This window comes from Sinocyclocheilus grahami, unplaced genomic scaffold (genome assembly GCF_001515645.1).
Source record: "Sinocyclocheilus grahami isolate Dianchi unplaced genomic scaffold, SAMN03320097.WGS_v1.1 scaffold283.1, whole genome shotgun sequence".
Taxonomy (NCBI): domain Eukaryota; kingdom Metazoa; phylum Chordata; class Actinopteri; order Cypriniformes; family Cyprinidae; genus Sinocyclocheilus; species Sinocyclocheilus grahami.
Genome location: NW_015505462.1, coordinates 1,515,528 through 1,540,286, shown reverse-complemented (window position 1 = coordinate 1,540,286; position 24,759 = coordinate 1,515,528). Strand labels below are relative to the sequence as shown.

Genomic DNA, 24,759 nt, shown 5'->3' with positions numbered 1-24,759 from the left:
TTTTACATTATAGTTTTCGCATTTTATGTTCAAGTACTTGGTTTTATGCTACATTTGTGTGTCATAATTGACTTCTTGAAATTTTGGATGTTAACAATCATAGCAGGCTGATCAATTGATGCACTTTTATCTTCAGACCACTACCAGAAGCATCCAGAGAACCTTTTCATAGTTCATCAGCTTAAATCAGTCCTTTAAGTACCTTAAACATGTTACGAATGAAATGTCCATATTCTCTCTGAGGAATATGAATAATGCTAGTCTAATCAACTGCACAGTACAGCTCATCTAAAGGCATCAAGCCCATTTTATCCCTCTAAAATTACCATTTAAAACTATTACCTTGTCATGCATAACTCTGTTAAACACAACATACAAACATTTATTTTTTACAGAAATTACTCTCCAAATAAATATTTGACACATTTACACAAAACAGACATTCCTTCACTCAACTTCATTCAAGTCCATTTGTTTTCCTTTCCTTTAAAATAAAACAATATTTTGGGTCTTTCAAGCCTTAGTGTTCATAATGACATGACCCTGTGCGTCTTTTAACCGTACTCGTCCTGTAGGGTATTGTGTCTCTTGCCGTCCATCTGAGTAAACGGTTTTAACCGTACCATCTGGATATTCCCGTCTTTTGAAATCTGCAGTGTGGATCTCTCGCTGACCTGTGTTAAACTGGATCACCTTACTGCCATCCCTGAAAGTAGAATAAAAATGGTGTGACTTTAATATGTCAGGTGACTTTATTATAACACATTGAGGTGAGGGCTATGAGTTGTACTATGTTCTAGTGTTGTAATCTTTTGTATTTTCTACATTTCTTTGTGGAAAACACACACACACACAAACAAATACACACATAGGCAAAACAATCTTTTCAAACAGAAGCTTGTAACGCACATGACATTAGTCAGCACAATAAAGAAAATATTAAGTCGTGATGACGAGAAAAAAAACTTTCGTTATGTTGAGATCACAAGAAAACCACTTTCGTTATGTCGAGAGAATGAGAAAATTAAGTCGTGATCACGAGAAAACAAGAAAGAAAAATATTAATAATCCATGGCCTCTTAAAACTTCCGTACTTATTCCTAAAATCATTGACATTTTCTCTCCAGTCTTCTGCTGGATACGTCATTCTCAACATGAAAAACATTAATTCATATGTCCGCTAAGGTTTGTACACTTAGGCCCTGTCCATACGAACACGGTTATTTTTAAAACCGCAGCTTTTTCTAAGCGGTTTGGCCATTTGTCCACATGCAAACGCAGCACCAGGTTACTGAAACCGAACATTTTTGAAAACGTCTGCCAGGGTGAAGATTTTCAAAAACTCCGGTTGCAGTGTTAATCATGTAGACTGCGAAACCGGAGTTTTTGGCTTGTGATGTCGGAGCCTGTGCTGTTATCTCCGCCTACTGGAAAATTTTTCAGGCTTCTGATTGGCCAACATGGCTTTATGGTTGAGATTATATCGCCACCTGTTGGTTTGGCATGCTCTTGACAGTGCTTCATAGCATGCGTTTGCGTTTTCATTTGGATGGAGATTTTTTTTAAAAATGGAAGTAGGAAAAACTCCATTTATAAAAATACCCGTGTACGTGTGGACATGGCCTTAGTAACCTCGTGTTCTATAACTGACCTTGCCCATCAGTTTCTGGTCTTCCATCTTGAGCTGCTCTTCCAGGATTTCCTCAAATGTTCTCCCACCAAACCCCGATTTGATAGGTCTAAAACTGACACACTTAACACTTTAACCAGACTGACACACTGCAGTTGTCCATTGCATTGTATTCAATCTTACAGTTTTGAAGTTTACCTGTCTTGTGGCTCTGAGTCACACTCTTTTCTGTACATAGTTTGATCTTCAATTGTGGACTGAATTGATTCTTGATAATCATGATCACTGTCTTCATTTCCAGTGTTCAACTCCACCACACTTTGTTCCTGGTTCCACCCAGTGGTCTCTAGAGCACATATGGGGAAAGACTCTCAAATCTCAACCTGTCTTAATGGTTTTCAACCATATGACATGACGTTTAGCCCACCCAGTCTTATATATATTTAAAGTGTAATTAAATGCTTTAACACCATGTTCTAAATAAAAGCTCTTAGTGTACAGTTGAATGACACATGTATCCTAAATCACATACCTGCAGTATTCTGTGCTTTTCCCACAAGTCTTTGTGGTTCATGTTGTAGTCTAAGCAGCTGTTCCTGCTGGTGCGCTTTTAGCTGCTCTTGCATGCGATGTTGCATTTGCTTCAGCTGGACAAATAAATAAGCCATTAAACCTCTAACAACACTAAACATTTGAATAACTGTTGCTTAAAATTCAACAATAAAGAAACACATTCTTAATAAGAAATCAAAATGTATATAATTGTGAAAAAGAGTAAAATACCATAATGATTTCATAATAAAACATCTCTATATCTGACAGATGAAACTAACCCAAGAAGAAAATAACAAGCAGACAAAAACAAACAAAGTAAGATCATTAAAAAAAAAAAAATCATATTAACCAGGGGGGCACCTGTTCAAGCTTAGCTATTAATGGGAGATCCCGTGTGTTTCTTAAAACATCTTGGATACTTTGCATCTCACGGTTTAAAGATGCATCAAACAGCTCAGTTTCCCTGAGTGTCTTGCCACCTCCACTCGGGCTGCACACGTCCACGCTGGCACAGCTGCTGCTCAGGGAGAGGGGCAGTGGGGCAAACTGACAGCTGAAAGAGTCGTCTGGATCCTGAACCACCAGACTGCCGCTGCTCCGGACGGACCCGGAACCCGCTTCTCCCGGGGACCCGTGTAATATCACCCCAGCGCGGGAGCTGTCCGGCATCCTCTGGGAAAGGAAGTTAAACTGCCCTTGCTGGAGTCCAGCTGGAGATGACATCATGATGTTGACCTGGCTCAAACCCTAAACAGGAAGGTCATATTAACTGCGTTGTGTGGTGTTATTCAGACAGATTACAGTACTTCATTGCTTTGTGTAGAGGGGAGCGAGGTCAACTGTGCCACCTTTTAAATGTCATCTAGGGATTTTGCTGTACACTATTCACATTTTAATATACTATTAAGGAAAAGGTTGAATTTTTAGAATATTTAAACGTACTTAAGATTACCCCACCATATAATGTGCAGTTAAATGGGTGAGGCATCTTACTCCATGAAACTTTCACTTTTAACATCATTTTAATTTTAACATTGACTACAACACATTTGTTAATATACTGGGTAACTTTATATTTAAAGTAAAAGTTTTATGTATAAACAATAAACATACATTAAAGTTGCCATCCAAGTGTAGCACTGAATAACTGGTCCTACAGTCTTGTGCCAGGAGCATCGAGTTGATTCGCGGACATTCAACTGCACTGGACCAATCGTTAGAGATGCGCTGTTACTGCAATAACATTAAAAGCACAAGTAACTTTCCTTTATCCCATTCTGTAATCAAATAAGCGCTCTTTTTCACACTCAAGCAAACAATGTCTGTCTGTCAGTAAGTTACCTCTGAAGCAGCTGCAACTGACATTCATTTAAACCGGTGAATATCATTAAACTGAAATGACACACTGGCTACGTCTATAAATCTAGTAACTTATACTGCCAGTGAAGAGCAAAATCCTGCCTGGGTAACTTGAGCGGCACAGTTTTAACACCTTGAATCTGTCCGGCAAATATTTAACAAGAGTTTAAAAACACAGCAAGATTTTCAAATATAATGCCAGATTTCGGTGCAATCTCATCTTTTATATTCGGAGTTATTTAGATGAAGACCTGTGAATGAATAAGTCATACCTTGGTTTGGGTTGCTGACTCGGGTATTTAAATATTTCAGCAGTTGGCGTCTGAACTTTGATGAGTTTCGAACGACGCCGCCATAACAAAGCATAGCCCGCGAGACTGTGACGAATGAAAACACCGGTGCATGATGGGAGTTGTAGTCAGAAACGTTGTCCTATGCTCCTCCTCTCCGTCGTGTTTGCCAAGGACTTCATTTACGAATCCCACAGGTGTGGTGAAGGCTTTTATATTATTATTAATGAGCTTTGAAATAACAAAGCAAATACAGGATTGATTAATATTCATGAGGCAAACGGAAGAAGATTAATATTTATAAACATCCAATGCCGCATTTAGGCCTACTCAATTCTGTACCAGCGAAACACAACACAAAGTATTAAACTTAGTTATGTGACCTCAGTGAGCAATGATCATCTAACTGGACTTACAATTTTCGCAAGGTGGACGATAAATACATCCATAGAGTTGAAGGATGCATTCAAGCCATAACAACATAGCAACGAGATGCACAGGTGAGAACCACAAGTATTTCTCTCAGAAAATATTAAAAGCGTGTTATATTGTAGGCTATATACAGATTACGTTCATGAAGAATGTTCACTTAGAACCTACAGCAGATTGTATATAGGCTACTAACAAATGCAAATATATCCGTTTCAAACATTAAGTTTGTCTGAATAATCTTCATCTCTGTTTATTTGTTGTAACTGAAACGTTTTCATCGTTGAATCCTAAATGTTCTGTCCAATGTGGTCTTGCTCTGTTTGGCAAGAAAATCAATCACAATCTGTCATTTCCTTTTGTCAATCTTGCCCCCTTGCTTCCAGGAGCGTTGTGGTGTGCCGTAATAGCAGAAACAGTCCTGGTGATGGCGCCAAAATCCTAACCGGAGCAGCATGTCATGCCATTCTGTGTGCACATGCGTGTGAGGGCCACTGGTTATATTCTTGGACTGTCTGACTCTGTAGGTGTCATCAGAGAGCCCCTCCCCCGTCTCTCTCTGTGATGCTGATGCTGAATTGCCCATCACTGAAGGGCAGAGGGTGATATTCCTCCCATAACGTCCACTCTATCCGTCCTCCTTACCTCTGGAGTGAAGGATGGCGATGATCTGGATGCAGACAGAGAAGGCGGTCATGCAAGAGCTACAGCGCAGATTGAGCAATGTCGCTCACAGCATTGGTAAGGACTGTAAATGACTATCTATGCTTGTCACTCAGCACAGGTGCTTGGTTCTGTTTAAATGCATTTTAATGTTGAAAGCTTCAATAATGCTTTCCGGTGGTAAGGATTATACACCTTTTGAATGAGTACAGCATAATCTTATATGTGGCAATAAATTTTGGTCATTTTATGGGCAAAGTATCGGCCAAATCATAGCCAAGCTGATATTTAGAACAATAGCATTTTGCTTGTGTGATATTGTTTTATTTAAATATTGTCACTGTAAAGCCTGATAGTCAGAAAAATATATATTTTTTTATGGAACAGTTTATTGAACCTTTAGATAAAATGTAGAAGAAAATCTAAAAAAGTTTGCATATATGTTTTAGATTTTGTATCATATTTGATACATCAGGCTTTTATGGCCCGTATAGTATGATCTAGTGAGAATATGGATCTCACACTCGAGGAAAAAACGCCTCAGTTTTTTTCAGAGGTCCAAGCTGAGCAAAAATATGCAATTTGGTGATTTTATTTTTATTTGGCCAAAACATAAGATGGCATTCTGATCGTTTGTAATGTGAGATTTTTATAACAGTATAACAGACCTTGAATTCATATGCATATAAATATGAAATATATGCATAATACATATAATGCAATACAACGATGACTGAGAGATTTACAAAAAAGTCAGTAACTGTATATTTGATACATTTTAACAAGATTTTTCTAAAAAAATGATTTATGAATAATCAAATACAGTCGAGTTGCTTTAATCCAGTAAATGTTCTCTTAAAATATTAATAGCAATATAAATATTCTTTTTAATAAAAATAATTAATGATTTCACAGCAAAAATTCAAGTGTGCCACAATCTGAATGTGGACATTTTTACAATTATACTAAAATACCTTTTACTTGCTAAGTATGAATCAAAGTATGAATTATCAATCAGATGACAGAAGGCATGTAGCAGATTGTGTGCAAAAGATTTTTTTAGCAGTTTTAACATGGTGTTAACCTTGAGGCCTTAAAAATGTATTAAATATGATACAGTAGGAATTCCCAAATGAATGTCTCATCCTCTAACAGTGGAATATTACCGTAAAAGAACATGTGAAAGATATTTCTCAGTGACATACAAAACTGCCTTGACTATAATAAGTCTGTGCCTAAACATACTTTTGTACTTGCACTCATTTTCAAAAGCCTGAAGGCTGAAAGAGATTTCCTAAAAACCCTCCAGTGAGATTCATGCTGGGGGTGTCTTGACCAAAGTGTCTGTGTGTTTGGCAGAGTTACTGCTGAGTACAAAAACAGATACCATAAAACACAGTTTTCCACAGGAGCAGCACGGCTTGCTGCAGTAGTTAGTACACTGACTTTAGGTAAGCACGTATGTTGTTTAACTAGCTGTTCTGGATTGGAGTTTAGCAGTTAATGCTGTAGCAATGGCAGTTAATTGTTTGAGTTCAGTAGCATGTAGTATCGTAAAGCGTAGCTAAAGGAACAGTGTGAGGCCAGGTATCAGATGACAATAAATAGGAAAGTTATGCTGAGGAAATCCAGGAAAAGGCGTCCCAAACAAGACAATGATCGTGGACAGCTTCCTCTGGTCCCGCTGGTACAAGGACAGAGTAAGTGAAAGCATGCGAACACTGTCAAAAATTCAGCATTTTATGTTCAAAAGGTCTTTAGATGATTGTACTGTAGAATACTGTTCAAAATATATATATATTTTTTTCATTTTCTTGTGTTCTGAAAACTGGATTTATTAGATCAAAAATACAGTAGAAGCAAATAATATTGTGAAATATTATTACCATTTAAAATAACTGTTTTCTGTTTTAATATATTTTAAAAAGTAATGTATTCCTTAATCATGAACTCCTTTGTACAGTTTGTAAGATGTTGTTCTTGAAGCTCAAGATGCTCTTTGGGTCCTTCTCAAATCATACTGGAGAACGTGATCATGGTTTTACTCAAACCTGTGGAATTCATGTTTTGTTTTGTTTTTTGCCAGTAAATGATTTGTAATAAAAACAACAACAACAAAAAACTCCATTAAATTAGAAAAGCACAAAATAAAATAATTTTCACTATAGTGGACTTTTTTGGTAACACTTTACAAGAAGGTTAACATTAGTTAACTACTTTAGTTAACATGAACTAAGAATGAACAACACTTCTACAGCATTTATTAGTCTTAATGTTAATTTCAACATTTATTAATGGATTAAAATCAAAAGTTGTACTTGTTAACATTAGTTAATGCACTGTGAATTAACATGAACTAATAATGAACAACTGTATTTTCATTAAATAACATTAACAAAGATGAATAAATACTGTAATACATTAACTAAAATTAACTAATGGAACCTTATTGTAAAGTGTTACCGCTTTTTTTCAACTCCACTGAACATACTTTTCAAAAGTTTGGGGTCAGTCATATTTTTCCAGTGAGTACACATGAGTACACAATGAGTACACAAGCACACATTAAATTTAGACATTTATGAAATTACAAAATATTTCTATTTAAAATAAATGCTTTTCTTTTTAAGTTTATATTAATCAAAGAATCCTAAAAAAAAAAAAAAAACTATCCCAGTTTCCACAAAAATATTAACTGCTCAGCATATTAAAATGATTTGTAAAGGATCATGTGACACTGAAGACTGGAGTAAAGGCTGCTGAAAATTCAGCTTTGTTACTTAGTGTCACAAATTTGCTTATTTTCACAGTGACCTATAGAAAGTCCCAAATCTTGAAGAAACTAAAATACCTTTTACTTGCTAAGTATGAATCAAAGTATGAATTATCAATCAGATGACAGAAGGTATGTAGCAGATTGTGTGCAAAATATTTTTTTAGCAGTTTTAACATGGTGTTAACCTTGAGGCCTTAAAAATGTATTAAATATAATACAGTAGGAATTCCCAAATGAATGTCTCATCCTCTAACAGTGGAATATTACCGTAAAAGAACATGTGAAAGATATTTCTCAGTGACATACAAAACTCCCTTGACTATAATAAGTCTGTGCCTAAACATACTTTTGTACTTGCACTCATTTTCAAAAGCCTGAAGGCTGAAAGAGATTTCCTAAAAACCCTCCAGTGAGATTCATGCTGGGGGTGTCTTGACCAAAGTGTCTGTGTGTTTGGCAGAGTTACTGCTGAGTACAAAAACAGATACCATAAAACACAGTTTTCCACAGGAGCAGCACGGCTTGCTGCAGTAGTTAGTACACTGACTTTAGGTAAGCACGTATGTTGTTTTCCATGTTGTTCTGGATTGGAGTTTAGCAGTTAATGCTGTAGCAATGGCAGTTAATTGTTTGAGTTCAGTAGCATGTAGTATCGTAAAGCGTAGCTAAAGGAACAGTGTGAGGCCAGGTATCAGATGACAATAAATAGGAAAGTTATGCTGAGGAAATCCAGGAAAAGGCGTCCCAAACAAGACAATGATCGTGGACAGCTTCCTCTGGTCCCGCTGGTACAAGGACAGAGTAAGTGAAAGCATGCGAACACTGTCAAAAATTCAGCATTTTATGTTCAAAAGGTCTTTAGATGATTGTACTGTAGAATACTGTTCAAAATATATATATATTTTTTTTTTCATTTTCTTGTGTTCTGAAAACTGGATTTATTAGATCAAAAATACAGTAGAAGCAAATAATATTGTGAAATATTATTACCATTTAAAATAACTGTTTTCTGTTTTAATATATTTTAAAAAGTAATGTATTCCTTAATCATGAACTCCTTTGTACAGTTTGTAAGATGTTGTTCTTGAAGCTCAAGATGCTCTTTGGGTCCTTCTCAAATCATACTGGAGAACGTGATCATGGTTTTACTCAAACCTGTGGAATTCATGTTTTGTTTTGTTTTTTGCCAGTAAATGATTTGTAATAAAAACAACAACAACAAAAAACTCCATTAAATTAGAAAAGCACAAAATAAAATAATTTTCACTATAGTGGACTTTTTTGGTAACACTTTACAAGAAGGTTAACATTAGTTAACTACTTTAGTTAACATGAACTAAGAATGAACAACACTTCTACAGCATTTATTAGTCTTAATGTTAATTTCAACATTTATTAATGGATTAAAATCAAAAGTTGTACTTGTTAACATTAGTTAATGCACTGTGAATTAACATGAACTAATAATGAACAACTGTATTTTCATTAAATAACATTAACAAAGATGAATAAATACTGTAATACATTAACTAAAATTAACTAATGGAACCTTATTGTAAAGTGTTACCGCTTTTTTTCAACTCCACTGAACATACTTTTCAAAAGTTTGGGGTCAGTCATATTTTTCCAGTGAGTACACATGAGTACACAATGAGTACACAAGCACACATTAAATTTAGACATTTATGAAATTACAAAATATTTCTATTTAAAATAAATGCTTTTCTTTTTAAGTTTATATTAATCAAAGAATCCTAAAAAAAAAAAAAAAACTATCCCAGTTTCCACAAAAATATTAACTGCTCAGCATATTAAAATGATTTGTAAAGGATCATGTGACACTGAAGACTGGAGTAAAGGCTCCTGAAAATTCAGCTTTGTTACTTAGTGTCACAAATTTGCTTATTTTCACAGTGACCTATAGAAAGTCCCAAATCTTGAAGAAAAATCTTTTCTTATTAATTTTGTAATTTTTTTTCATTTACATTTTTCAATATCCTGAAACATTAAATCATCATTTTAAATCCCAGATTTTCAAAATGGCCCGAGACAATGTGCTTATTGTTTTTGTTTTTTCGTCTGAACTTTAGTTTGACTATTGACTATTACTCCAAAGGAAAAGTGTGTATTTACATTTGTATGTGTGTCTGAAAGAAAGAGAGGGAACTAGAGAGATTTACCAGACTAAAAAGACTGACTCTTCTTTTAAATGTTATCTGTTGGTTTGAATGGATGAGTGACTTGGTCTGAATTCAGCTCTTATCTTTCCCTCCTCAGTAAGATCAGATCGCACTCAGATTCCTCTTATACCAGAGAGAAACCAAAACACACACACACACACAGGGTTTCATTCATCCACCAGTGTGATGGGGGAAGGGGCTCCTGGGGGGCAGCAGACTCTTTTTGGGGTGATTGTGCCGACACAGACAGGCGTAGAGAGAGTGGAAACAAAGGAAGTACAGTTCTTTACAGTCAGTGACCCATCATTGTTATCAGTTATTAAAATGTAGCAGGTGAAGGGAACCTGTGTATGTGCGTCAGGGGACCAGTCCATTCCAGGAAGTCTGTGTGAAGGTTGGAAATGAGGAGAGAGAGAGAGAGAGAAAAAGAGAGAGAGAAACAGGAAGTCATTGAATTGACTTGTGCACCTGTCTCAGGTAGCTCATTCTGAGATCGCTGCTTATGGTTACAAGAGTTAGTAAGATAGTAGAAAACAAGTGGAAGAGGAATCAGAAAAACAGAGGGATGGATGTACAGAACAAAGGGAAAACTATGTGTATTCCTCTAGCAGAGGTTGAGAAATATTACCACTTTTCCAGATGTTGCCACTGGCTCCGAAGTAAGATCTATTTTAATTTTAAATTTTTTAAAAAATACTTTATTAATTATTTAATAATATGATTAACTTTTTTATTTATTATTATTTTTTTTTAAATGTACAATTATTTTAAATAGTTTAATTATATTTAATGGTACTTAATACTCAATTTGCACTATTGTTACTTTACTCCATTCTGCTAAACTAAATACAATAGATTAGAATAGAGGGGTGGAGAGAGAAATGATTCATTACGTAACTGTAATAGTAAAAAAATAAATAAATGAAATGTCGGTGTGTATAAAAGCTGGGCAGCATTAGGAGGTGGGGGAGTGATGCATCACAGGTGAGCGCTACCGTAAAAGCCATTTAAAATGTGACGGATGATGTTCTGTCCAATGTGTGTGAACATCCTAAGGGTGTGAATCTGACTCCAATGGGACGACACGCTCTTATTTTAGAAGAACAAAAGAAGGCATTGGATATATTCTACCTCTTTTCAGGCCTCTTTTGTCATTCACTTTGAAGTACCACTTATAATATCTGATTGGTGTGTTGGTTAAAAAATACAATTCTTAATCTTGCAGTTAAAAAAAGAGGCTATATAATATGATGTATAATAGAAGGGTGGGTATGCATTAGGATTATTAGTTGTCTGCACTTTATAGCTCTGTATCCAGGGGTGGATTTGTTTGAGATAGATAGGAAATCACCTACTCTTTTCTTTCTAAACATGTCTTTTGCTATTGACCGGAGCATGGGAACTGCTTTGGGCAAGATTTTCCTCCCTCAGGTGGTGGTAACATACACCAGCCAAAGACACAATACTCTCAAGACAGCCAGTAATATATTAGTGTGTGTAGGGTCTTCTCACCTGTGGTTAACTTCTTCACCTGTGGTTCATTTCATCTTATGGTGAAGTAACAAAAATAAGTGCTGTTTTTTGGTTTTGTTATTTGATGTTGTGCAAGAAAGACACTGCATGAGATTTGCAGAAAAGTGTTAAGCTTATGAGTTTAATGGGTGATGCATTGCAGGATCATTGTATTACCCAGGTTACACTGAGAACTTGAACACTCTTGTTATATCATCCTATAATGTATAATGTTATTATGACTGTAGACATGATGTTAGTGTGTTTGTTTCAGATGAGATCATGCAGAAGGAGTCTAGTCCTCTCGTCGCTGCTGACATCATCACTGAGCTCAAGAGACAGTTTGCATTCCTATCTGGTAAATATTCTTTACATTATATTTGCATTTCTTTATCCGTAAAACGGAAATATTATCCAGGGACCAACATTATTGTTTCAGAGGGTGTTTTCACACTTGGTCCACTTGGAGGGATGTGAGTTTGACTTTTTAAAGAGGACTCAATAAGAACACTCTGTAAGGACCCAGAGAGGAAAAAAGAGACCTCTTTAGATCTCTGCAATTATATCTCAATTTTGTCTCTTAGAAAGCAGATGGAGACTTTTGCTTATGCTTCTTAATTCTTGGATATATTTCTCCTTTAGAGTTTTGGATCAGATCTCAACAAGGTGCTCACAGTTGCCAACGTACTAAAATCTGCAGTTAAGAGATTTCAATACAAACTAATTTTCTTATCATATTCCTTATAGACTAAATTATAATAGGAGCTATGCCAAGAGGGATTTTACACACACAGCACATTTCTAGTATATTGTACTAAAACTCTTGTCTTTCCTTCATCTCAATGAGAGAAATCAAAATGTTTAATGTAAAATATATTGCACTTTAAAAGAGTTCTTCAATAAGAGCACAAAAAGGTGTGCGTTTTTGTAACATGTAACAAGTTATAAACGCTAGTGCGCATGAACGTGAAAGACTATGTGATTTGTTAGTCAAATTTTACCATCCATAATTTCCTGCTTCTGTCTGAAATAGATGGTTAGATAATTTCTCTGAGCATGTATGAATGTAAAATGCAAGGGAAAGGAAAAAGATGTTCTGGGGTTAGAAACTGTTTGTCACATATGGGCATGTACAAACACTGCAACTTTAAGGTATTTATCTGAATAAGTGTTGTTTTTAATGTTAGGTTGTTCCTGTTAAACTGTAAAGTAAACGATGCATGTACAATCTCTGTCCTGTTGTCATGGAGACAGGGAGAAGAAGGCATGCCAAATTTATATTTTTGTCACATGGGGATCTTTACCCAGTGGCTTTCTCTCTTACTCTCTCCATTCCATCATCACCGTCTTACCACCTAAACATCCCCTTGTATCTTCATCCTGATTTGAAGGAGAGAATAGATAGGAAGAATGGAGTGATATTTTTGAATCTCACTTTATACATTGGTATAATCATAGTTTCTGTCCTGAGGGAATACTGACAACACTAATATGTCTTACCCTCTGCAGCGCCTAGCATTATTATGGTTTTGCACAGCAGGTAGTGATGTGTAGTTAAGGTTTAGGGATGGTACCTTTTTCTGTTCTTGTTTGTACATGTTTTGATAATTGTCAGTGGTGCCACAAGCCTATTTCTTGACACTAGCTGCCAAACTGATGATAAGAACACTTACAAGCTGATCTGAGATTATGTTGGAGTTTGGTTGTCACAGCACTCTCAAACAACTGTTGTTGGGTAGCAGTAGCACACAATATGGAGACTGTGACACAGCATACAGATGGTGAGAGCAGGTTTTCATTGGCTTGCCTGTGTGCTAATTTATGCCAACACAGAAGACAGCATGGTTTCTGGTATTTATTGCCCCCTGCTGTTTGCCTGTTGAATAGATGAGAGGAGTAGGTTTGATTCTTTGATTCTTCATATTTCTGTCTGTCTGTTTTAGGGGGAAGAGGACAGGATGGAAGCCCTATCATTATCTTTCCAGAGTTCCCTTCGTTTTGTGAAATTCAAGACCAAGAGTTTCGTAATGTTCTTACCTACCTGACAAGTATTCCCAGGTAAATACACACATTAGCACACATGTTAGAATGTCATACATGCTGACAGCAGTAACACGTGTGTGTCTTTACCAGTCTGAGTGCAGCGGGTGTGGGCTTCATCGTAGTGATTGACAGGCGTAGAGATCGATGGACGTGTTTAAAGGGAACATTACTGCGTATCTCAGTGAGTCTGACTCCAATATGAACGCACACAAATACTGTTTTTGAAGGCATAGTTCACCCAAAAATAAAAATTTGCTGAAAATGTACTTAGCCTTCATCGGAACAGATTTGGAGAAATTTAGCATTACATCACTTGCTCACCAATGAATCCTCTGCAGTGGATGGGTGCCGCGAGAATGAGAGTCAAAACAGCTGCTAAAAATATAATAATCCACGCAATTAAAGGGTCATGAAACCCCCCGTTTCAGCACTGGTTAGTTCTCACTACAGTTTTAAAAAATGCTAAAAAAAGTGGGCGTGGTGCGCTGCGAGCGGAGGGGGAAGAGGGGAGACAGACAACACACACAGCTTCGGGTTCAGACCGTTTCATTTCGCTCCCATCGAATTAAAAACGCAAATAAATGCACAGCCATTTGCACGCTCCATCGAAAACATATATGCGCTGTTGTACCTCTGGTAACTTTTAAGGCTTATCTGCGGCGTTTATATAATCATTTTGACGGGTTGTGTCACGGTTACACTCACTAAGTGAATGAATCGTGTTTGTGCCGAACTCTTATTACAAAACTAAAACACACTCTCCTCCGATCCATGAACGTTTCTCTCAGTCTGAAACGTCTGTCATAGCAAATCAACACATGCTGTTGTGAATAATTAAGCGAAGCATCTTAGGATAAGAACACGCAGTCTCATGAATAATTTAATAGACACAGACGCATCATCGATGTACTATAGTCCATTGCCACGTCACAAATTGTGATGTCAACACAATGTAGAATTTAAAACCGGAAGATGAAAATGGCGCCAAAAAGCTTAAAATTAACCCGTTTTTTCCAACAGTTAAAATTATCGGATGCTAACATTGTCTTCTATGATGTGCAACACAAACACAAACACGGTTTCATGACCCTTTAAAGCTGCGTGTTTGTAATAAACAAATCTATCTTAAAGACATTTTTAACTTCAAACCATTGTTTCCAACTTGAATACAAGTCCTCTATCCGTAATATTGCTTTCTCCAGTGAAAAAGTCATCTTGTGTGAATCAAGAGAGAAATGTGCTCAGATCAAGCATCCATTTACATCTGAGAACAGAATGTACATTTTCAGCAAACTTTCTTTTTTGGGTAAACTATTCCTTCAATAGTCTTTTTGCGGATACACATCTGGATAGCTTTTGTCTGTAATATATGTTAAAATATGTCTTTAATATATTGAATGTGGAATAATATGAATTTGAGTGCTTTTTTGTGTTTGTGTGTAGGGCTGGTTTCCAGCTAATCTTCGGCTTGTTCTGGTGTTGAGACCCAGTGCTATCCTGCAGCGAACGTTGTCTGAAGTGTTCTTCAAACTCCACAGAGATGACTTTAAAGTACCGGTAAGTAACCTGAATGGGTTTTGTAATGTTAGTGAGTGGCATGTCATTGTAAATAATGAAGCCTGTGTTTGTATTAAAGGTTATGATGCTAAGCTCACTGGCTGATCTGCACTCTTATATTGAGCGGAGTCAGCTGACACAAGAACTGGGTGGCTCTCAATACTACTGCCACGAGACCTGGATCTCTCATCGCACAGTAAGAGCAAATACACACCTGAAAGGTGCACTCACTAGTTTCTTTTGTTTATTTTACATTATGACAGTTGTCCTGGACTTATACTGATGCCTAGTGGATTGAATGCATCATCACATAAAAGCTAATTGTTTTGCATCACCAATTCATATGTAGAAATGCAGAATTTGTCAGTCGTGACTTGTTTATTTTGTAAGTCAAAGTGGCCAATAATCGGGGGGGATAAAGTGAAATAATATTCATTATATTAGTAATATTCAGCATTTCATAGAGGCCACCATGAGACCTGCTTCATATACAGTAAAACATCTTTTATTAGGCTACTTATAAGACTTGATGGCATTTCAGACAGTGTACATGAAACATATTTTAAAAGTTATTCAAATACATTTTATGTGCAATGTTTTAATTAGAGAAAGATTATTAAGTGCACATTCAAAACCTCATTGTATATACGAAACAAAACAAGTTAAACCAATAATATACATCATATGTGAAATGATCATTTCCTAATGATGATAATTTTGCCGGTAGGATCTTGAAAGCTTTGCTGCATTAGTGAAGAGGATGGCTGAGAGACTGCAAGTGTTTGGCAGGGAGTTGGCAGAAACCGAGCTCCCTAGCAACCTCCTAACAGCCAGCAATCTGCTCACTGCACAAACCAGCAGAAAAGACCGTTTCAAAGTATTTATAAAAAAAACTCTTTAAAGCATTAAAGCACTCAATATGTGCCACCTCACACATTCATTTTGGTGCTAACAAAACTATTCTACGTTTCATTGTTTTCTCTTTAGGAAGAGATGGCAGGAGCTCTAAGCCAAGGACGAAAACTCTTGGAGCACATCAGGGAACCGGTCCGCAGAGATCCGGACAGCAGTCTAAACCCTGATCAACTGGAGAACCTTGCTACAGTGCACAGGTAAGTCTGTCAGTCTTTCTTAGTAGGAATCCTCTCAGTTCCCACTTGAAGTTTCTTTGCAGTGTTGCAGAAGTTTCTTCTTCTTGGGAGGATTTGCAGAATGGTTGCAAACATATTGGCTAGGTATTATTACATTGGCAGAGTGGTTAGCCAGTGACGTGGGGGCATTGCCTCCTCACACGTCTTCATGCTTATATCTCACCATTACCTCATGCTTTAGAGATTTGGATAGCACAAATGAATGCTTTTACACTTCAAGGCTGCATTTAATTTAGTATTATGTATATGCTATTGTCGTTTTCATTAATTTTTTTAATTAGCTTTTATTTGTATATTTTATTTCATTTTTAATTTTAGTTTAAGTTTTTGTTTATATACATATATTTCTGTATAGCCTTAATTATTTTTTTATTTCAGTTTTAGTATTAGTTATTTTTGTACTTCAACCTAAACTTATTTCAGTTAGTTGCCAAAGCTACATTACTCATTTTTATTTGTTTTTAATTGAATATTTTCATTTTATTTTATTTTAGCTTTATTTCAAATAAGGTTTTAAAAATTTTAGCTAACAATAACAATTCTGGTAGTTTACACACTATTTAATTTCATTTTATAATATTTGTTTTGTGTAATGTATGTACTCTCAGTTATTTCCTGTTAATTTATATTTCTCTCTTTTGTTCCTTGCTAACTTGCAGGCTGTTATCCCAGTTGAATGAGAGCTCTACAGCGTTTGATGAGTTCTGGATTCAGCATCAAAATAAACTGGATCTATGTTTTAAACTCTGCCAGTTTGAGCACAACTTTCAACAGGTCTTGCATTTTTAAAGACATTCATGCTTATTCTTATTATTGCTAATCATAAGATTCACTAATGATATTTGCACTCTGTTTGCATTTGCTACTGTCTTGTAGTTGCAAACAGAGCTGGAGCAAACAACACCCACAATGAATGCTTTCTCAGACGTTGGAATAAGCCCTGCCCAAACAGAACACCTCCTTCAAGAGCTGACCAATCATGAGAAGAAGGCCTGTGTGAGTCTCCGCCCATTGAATAATCTTAACGTGTTATGCTTACAGTCGCAAACATGCATTCACACACATATATGCATGAATGAGTCAGTCTAATTCATATGAAAGCTTCCAATAACCATTGTACCTCCTCTCTTGTTAACACACTTCTTTCTCTGCAGGAAGTGCTGGACAGAGTGAGGTCTGTGATTGCCGAGGGCCAAAGTTTGATTGACAGCTCTCAGAATGTTGATGACAGTGTTGCAGTAAAATGCAGTGAGCTACAGAGAGTGAGAGAGAATCTCACCCAAAGGCTCAAAGACAAGAGGACCATGCTGACACAGGCTATGGAGCTATATAAAAGATTGGAAATGGTGACTAGAAATACATACACATGTACATTTATATTTATGTTTGATTATATTCATTCCACTAACATATTCATTATTTGCATAGTTACACAGTTACATGTAAATTTTCAGACAGACATAAATACCACTCTTTCATACGTACTGTGTATGCAAATCAGTTTCCAGCACAGTTCCATTCTGTTCTTTTTCTCTTTCAGGTGTGTAAATGGTGTGATGATGGGATTTACATGCTAGCGTCACAGCCTCTTGACAAGTGCCAGTCACAAGAAGGGGCGGAGTCAGCACTGTCAGAGCTGGAGTGTTACCTGGAGACAGCCAATGAGAAACAGCAGTGGGAGATTAGCACAGTTTGGCTGGAATATGAGAACATACTGAACAATGAGCTCAGGGTATGGTAATATGAAATCATAACAATGGCTGCAATTCACTTATAATTCAGATTTGATTCTTTTTTTTTTCAGTTTATTTTTTTAGCACAAAATGAAATGGGGGAAAAATATATTTTGCCAGTTATTTTTATTTATTAAATCAATATATATTTAAAATAAATAAAGACATTTTTAAAAATATGTTTATTATACAGCTTCCCAGAATACTTTATTCTAATTGGTCAATTTCTTTATTTGTGTTTTTAAAAATGTGTAATAGTGTATAATGTATTATATTGTGTTATATTGTATAATGTGTAATGGTACAGGAGAAGGTGAAGTGTGCATTTGAGAAGAAAGCATCATTACAGGAGATGTTTGAGAGGAGGAGGGTTAGTCTGAAGAAACTAGCAGCCAAACAAACACGCCCCATCCAGCCTGTGGCCCCACGACCAGAGTCACTCTCATCTCCTGGTATCTATCTATCTATCTATCTGTCTGTCTGTCTATCTTTTTAAGTGTAAAATGGAGGTGATTGGTTTATTTCTCTCTTTCAGCTCACAGGGAGCATGAGAACATCTGTATTCGTGAAGACTCAGACAGCAGGGTGTCCTGTAAAAAAGTATGTCTAATTCATCTACAATGACTTCAGTGTATGTCCTTTCTTTTTAATCATTTTATATCACTTTCTCTGTATAAGCAAGTTATATATATCTCTCTCTGTTATAGTGAACACTGTGTAAGTTAAGTGACTTGACTATTACTCAGTAATGAATCTCTTTGTGTAGGTAAACTCTGATCAAGTTGACGGGAGCAGTCGCAATCCTTCTGTATCTGAGGAGGAGGAAACCCTGGCTGTGCTGCGCAGGTTAGTCCTGGGTCAAAGCGGAAAGAGGGGAACATATGTGCCTTACTAGACCCCATGTAGTGTAGTCATTAACTGAGCTTCATTGTGTGTGTGTTTGTTCACAGGCATGTAATGAATGAGTTACTGGAAACAGAGAGAGCATATGTGGAAGAGCTTATGTGTGTTTTGCAGGTGAGTGAAAAACTGTCAGTTTTTTCATAAATGAAAATCAGCTTCAATCAAGAAACAACTTAATTTTATTATGTAGGTGGACATACTGTGAAATATGTAGGGCATATCCTACACTTTTGTAGCAGTCTTTGGCCCATAAAGTCCACTTGGATTTGGGAGGTGGATTTGTCTTGTTAATGTTAGAGCAAGTCTACATCAAATTCTTGATTTTAAAAGAGCCATGAAAATCCTGTTTGCCATGAGATGCCTTCATTAAATGTGTTGTGTGCTGTAGGGATATGCTGCTGAGATAGACAACCCCTCCATGACTCCTCTCATCCCTGCTGCCTTGCAGAACAAGAAGGATGTGTTATTTGGGAACATGCAAGAAATTTATAATTTCCACAAAAGGTAAGCACCATCTAGTGGTGTTCAGGTCTGTAGTATAATAACTTTAAAAAACTTTACCAGATCTTAGTACGCCAGATCTTACTTTCCTTTCTGAAATTATTTTGAGAGTAATAAAATAAATCAGATCAAATAAACGATTCAAGATTCATCTGAACCCATGTATCTTCTCAGAATATTCCTCAAAGAGCTGGAAACTTACACTGACTGTCCTGAGCTTGTGGGCCGCTGCTTTCTGGACTGGGTGAGTTTTATATAACTAGCAAGAAAACAAAACCAGAAGTAAACTATCATGAAGAACTTTTGGGAGTTAATTTTTCCACAGTGATCCTCATATCTTTTGGTCATTGTGGTTGTTTAGATGGGGGAGCTGCAGATTTATGAGAAATACTGTCACAACAAGCCTCGTTCTGAGAGCCTCTGGAGGCAGTGCTCAGACTGCGCCTTTTTCCAGGTACACACATACATATCTAACATTATACTACCATAATACTAATACTCTCTTAGCACTATGTAGTGCATATACAGTGCACATTTACAATGTTCTGTATGAATTTAATATTTGAATGACCAGCTAAATTTGCCCAAAGGTTTACTTGTGGAGTACACTGTGTAAAATACTGTATACCACAAAGTAATTTGCTCCGCTTTACCTTCCATTTCCAGGGTGAAAAATAATCCAGAAGTAATGTGATTTTTAACATCTTCTTCTTCACTTATTTGATTGCACTATCAAAAGAGTTTTTTTACAAGATTGTATTAAAAATGCTAAATAAAAATATTAGTGAATACAGTGTTTTCCATGCTTTTGTTATAAATAATATTTAACATGCAATAAATACTGTGCATAACACAGTACATGTTTTTTCAGTTGAAACACACACAGAAACACATATACACTAACCACAATCTGTTGATGACATCAGGCCCTCTCTGTGACAGAATGTAGTTTGAGCAACTTTACCAAATTGTGTTTGTGCCATCAGGAGTGTCAGAAGAAACTAGAGCACAAACTAGGACTGGACTCATACTTACTGAAGCCTGTGCAGAGGATCACTAAATACCAACTCCTGCTGAAGGTACTGCATTATGTGTGTGTATGGAGATCTCATACCTGAAGTGTTTGTTTTAGGCATTTGAATATGGGATAAATGTTGAAATGCATCTTAAATTCAGCATGAATTGAAAATGTCCTCTATTTTCTAAATGCATGTTGTTGATCTTATTGTGAATGATTTGTCCATGTATAAATTTCATTTTTAAAAATTAGTTTTAAATCTTCTGATGAAAACAGAGTCTTCTCTATGGTGACGCATCTCCAAACATTTATCCTTCTTAAACCTCCCCCTCTTTCGTTCAATCGACTGCAAACTCTCATTCATATCTTTCTTCATCCAGTCAAAAATCAATGGATAGAACCAAGTCCCTGACCTAATTTTTTTTCTATTTCAATAATCTGTTTCACTCAGATGTACGTCACAACATAGAAGAAAAGATCTGTCATTACCTCCATTTCATTGTGACTTTAAAGGTGTCATATAATGGATAACAAGATTTTTCAATGCATGTGTTTGTGTGTTTTAGGAGATGATTAAGTACAGTAAAGGCTGTGAGGGCTCAGTGGAGCTGCAGGCAGCTCTTTCCTCCATACTGGGTATCCTGAAGGCTGTAAATGACTCAATGCACCTCATCGCCATCACAGGATATGAGGTAAAACACATATGCACACACTACTCTCATCTTACCCATTACTGTTCATTAATGTTTTCTGTCACTCCTCTTTATTCCACGTCAATCCAAGCAATGATCATTGATTCCATCCAGGGTAACCTTGGATTCCTGGGTCGCCTGCTGATGCAAGGGTCATTCAGTGTGTGGGCGGAGCATAAGAGAGGTCACGTGAAGGTCATGGAGCTTGCCAGGTTTAAGCCCATGCAGAGACACCTCTTCCTGCACGAGAAAGGTCTGCTCTTCTGCAAGAGGCGAGAGGAGAGCGGAGAGGGATACGAGAAAGCGCCCTCATATAGCTTCAAGCAGGAGCTCAGCGTAAGTGTGTCTTCAACATACAGTGTAATAATAGCTACAAATTTCACAAAATGATGTTGAGCTCATATTGATAAATCACCTCTTTTCTGTTATGTTCTGTTAAGCATGGCATTCTTCCCATGCTGAGGAAAATATAGTCAAATTTGCACTAGTTAGCATCTTCAAAAGGTTGGCAAATGTGACATTTCATATTTTTTTATGGGTCATTAGCATTTTATTCCACATTTAATTTTTTTAAATATTTTTATTAATCAAGAAGCACATTTTATAACATGCACAAACTTAAATGTTTAAATTAAAATAATGTGGAATCTATAATTAAAATTTGTGCATGTCTAATTTGCATATTTAAATGAGTATGGTCACAAAAAAGAGCATTTTGAGTGTTCATTCTGCTAAATTTTATTTTGAAAGGAAACAATAGCCTGTTTACCTGATAATCTCTGTTCTGTCTTTGTTAGATGGCTGCTATTGGAATAACAGAGCATGCTAAAGGGGACAGCAAGAAGTTTGAGATCTGGTCCAGATCAAGGGATGAGGTCTACACAGTACAGGTGAGCACAACAGTGTGTGTCTTGAGTTCAAATTTCTATTAAGAAGACTGTTACATGTGTTAAGTCTGCACTGACCAGATATCTTGGGTTTATATGCGACTTTGTGATATATATTGTCATGTAGGCCGTGTCTGAGGAGGTTAAGACCATCTGGGTAACAGAAATCCAGAAACTTCTAACAGGACAGCTGGAGGCCTGTAGAGGTATGGACCTGGTTTTACGTTGGTTTGTAAATACAGTGGGGCAAAAAAGTATTTAGTCAGCCACCAATTGTGCAAGTTCTCCCACTTAAAAAGATGATAAACCATTAACTTTGAAGTTTTGCATACTCTTAAAAATAAAGGTTCCTGGTAGAACCAAAGAGGTTTAGAATACACGAAGAAAGCTGTCCATTAGTATTCACTTTCATCTCAATGGCAAAATGCAGTTTTTTTTTTGTCGGAACATGCAGCTAATTTTAAATGGCTGTTAAGAAAAATGCTTTTTAGAACCAAACATTTACCAGCAGGGGTCATACTAACCATCCAAAAACAAAACGTTAGTGCCAAAAAGGATTTTACAGGACCTTTTTATCCTTTTAAATCTAGAAGAAACTATCTTATACCAACTGACAACCCTATAATGTAATTTCAAGAGCTTTTTGACTCTCCAAAGAACTGTATAGAGTGGGAAATTACTGTTGTTTAGAGAGTTCTTTGCAAGAAGCTTTATTTTTAAGAGTGTGGTCTTAGAATATATTTAGTTAGTGGTCCTAAAATATATTTTTATTCCTAATTTATTTTTTTTCTGTGTTTTTTGTTCTGTCACTGTCATTCTGTTACACTGTGGAAGCTTCTGTCACGAAAACAAATTCCTCGTATGTGTAAACATACCTGGCAATAAAGCTCATTCTGATTCTGATTCATTCCGAATGCACCAAAATAATGCATTTCACAGAGACACTGACACCCGAACCAACTCTTTACTCACTGTCTCGTAGTATGCTGTGATACATGTTTCATATCCCTTAAAACTAAGTAGTTATCTCTGTCACAGTATTATGTCCATACTGGGATATGGCATGTCTGTTGTCAAGTCCTGTGATCTCCAATGTGAAAGCATGTGACATTGTGTACTGTACAATGCTGGAAACTAGGACAGATGTGTAAAACAAGCATATCATATATGCAGATGTTGTTTCTCAAAGTGACTGTGATCACCCTGTGCCATTTGTATGTAAAATGTTTACAAATCAATATTGTTTTATATATATGTGCATTTAAAAATAAAGCCATAGTTGACTGACGACTTTTGCCAATTTTAATATATAAAACTTAACAGGTCAAATATACAGAATGACATTTACAACTATTTGAATATCAGATAAGGCTTTAAGTACGAGTTAATGTAATGTTGTTAAAGTTACAGTTGAATTACGACTTGCTTTTAGGTGGTACCTGTTACTTTTCTCAGCGCCGGTCAGGATGGACCAATCACAGTCGTTTGTGATTACAGGATAAGGATTTGGCTTTTATATAAATTGATTTAGTTTGAAGTTTGGTTGAGTTTAAATATCTATTTGATTGAATGTACTGCCTTAGATAATCGAGATATCTGTCTGGAGTTCGAGTAGTTAACAAGAGTGTTTTTATGCATGCAAGATGAAGATCAACATGACCCGCCTTCTACGCAATGAAAAGAAAACGAAACTTAATGCCACTGAAAGAAACATTGCATTGAACACGTGAATCGCCTTTGAGTGTCAACAAGCAGAGTTCAACATGGGTCCGGAACAATTTCAATCTCTGAATAAAATTATTTGTGTACTTTGCGAGAAATCAGACGAATCTGAAACCACCGGGCCTCTTTCATCCAAAGAGAGCACCTCCGCACATGAGAACTGTTTGGTAAGCGAGTTTTCATATTGCACCCATTACGGAAATGTAGTATCATTAGTCTTATAATATAAACGTGTAATGCACTTTATCCTCAGTTGTTTGCATCAGGGATCTACAGCAAGAATTCACCCACCTATGACGACCTGTTTGGATTTGCTGTGGAAGATGTCAAAGAAGAGCAGCGGAGAGGAAAAAGACTAGTGAATATCATTGCTACAGCATATGCACAACACACATTAACTGCCTCTAAAACGTTATAATTCATTTTAACTGGTTATTTTTTTCTCAAAACTTTGTGTAATGCTTTACATAACACAGTGTCCATATACAATACTTTAATGATGATCTACAATAGATGTTAACAAAGTGTTATGTAGCCTAATGTAAAATAATTGAAATATTAGGGGTATTTAATGTGTAATATTCTGAAAGTATAAATTCTGTACAGGACATGTACAGTTGCAATCATAATTATTCAACCTCCTTGACCTGCAAGACTTTTTGCTGCCAAGAACAACATTTTATGAAAGCAATTCAACAAAGGCATCAGTAAACTATTATAGAAAGTTTATTCAAACACATTTGAGTGATTCTGAGAACATAAAGTTGATGGAAATTGAAAACAAAATCTAATTGGCTCTAAACATTCGTGTACAAAATTATTCAATCCCCAAAAGCCACATTTTGTGCAGAATCTTTTATTCTTTATTACCTCCAATAAGAATGGCCCATTCTTCGCTTGAAAAAGCTTCCAGATCACTGATAATCTTTGGTTTTTACATTGCCACTGCTTTTGTCAAATTCCACCAAATATTTTCAATGAGATTTAAATCTGAAGACTGAACAGTCCACTCAAGAACATTCTATGACTGATCCCTGAACCAAGCTTAAGCAGATGTGGATGTATAATTTGGGATGATTGTCCTGCAGGAAAGTCCATTGATGCTCTTTCTGCTCCTAAGCTTTACCTTATTTGCACCAGACGTACCGCTGATGCATG

At 36.3% G+C, this 24,759-nt stretch overlaps 3 protein-coding genes across 3 annotated transcripts in view; 2 read left to right on the top strand and 1 right to left on the bottom strand.

The window, feature by feature from the left end:
• Positions 1-346: 346 nt before the first annotated feature.
• LOC107600414 (uncharacterized) lies at positions 347-4,539 on the bottom strand. Its single transcript, XM_016292309.1, has 8 exons — positions 4,251-4,539; positions 3,817-4,065; positions 3,299-3,418; positions 2,546-2,932; positions 2,163-2,277; positions 1,829-1,976; positions 1,652-1,739; positions 347-358 (listed from the first exon to the last, which is right to left on the bottom strand). The coding sequence occupies exons 3-8, from the start codon at positions 3,359-3,361 to the stop codon at positions 347-349; spliced, it is 813 nt and encodes a 270-aa protein (XP_016147795.1). The 5' UTR covers positions 3,362-3,418; positions 3,817-4,065; positions 4,251-4,539.
• Positions 4,291-23,381, top strand: LOC107600413 (guanine nucleotide exchange factor DBS-like). The gene is made up of 26 exons (XM_016292308.1): positions 4,291-4,334; positions 4,650-5,004; positions 11,669-11,752; positions 13,338-13,452; positions 13,528-13,618; positions 14,881-14,994; positions 15,074-15,190; positions 15,722-15,871; positions 15,982-16,106; positions 16,805-16,919; positions 17,022-17,141; positions 17,300-17,491; positions 17,686-17,877; positions 18,186-18,330; positions 18,414-18,478; positions 18,645-18,724; positions 18,829-18,895; positions 19,170-19,285; positions 19,457-19,526; positions 19,644-19,736; positions 20,269-20,361; positions 20,867-20,992; positions 21,107-21,328; positions 21,790-21,882; positions 22,007-22,107; positions 23,312-23,381. The coding sequence occupies exons 2-26, from the start codon at positions 4,923-4,925 to the stop codon at positions 23,379-23,381; spliced, it is 2,838 nt and encodes a 945-aa protein (XP_016147794.1). The 5' UTR covers positions 4,291-4,334; positions 4,650-4,922.
• Positions 23,382-23,449: 68 nt separating this feature from the next.
• The window catches only part of LOC107600412 (uncharacterized), a 12,908-nt gene continuing 11,598 nt past the window's right edge, over positions 23,450-24,759 (top strand). The window contains exons 1-2 of the mRNA XM_016292307.1: positions 23,450-23,768; positions 23,855-24,012. Of these exons, the coding sequence (XP_016147793.1) occupies positions 23,643-23,768; positions 23,855-24,012 (284 nt within the window). The 5' untranslated portion in view covers positions 23,450-23,642. The remainder of the gene's footprint in view (positions 23,769-23,854; positions 24,013-24,759) is intronic.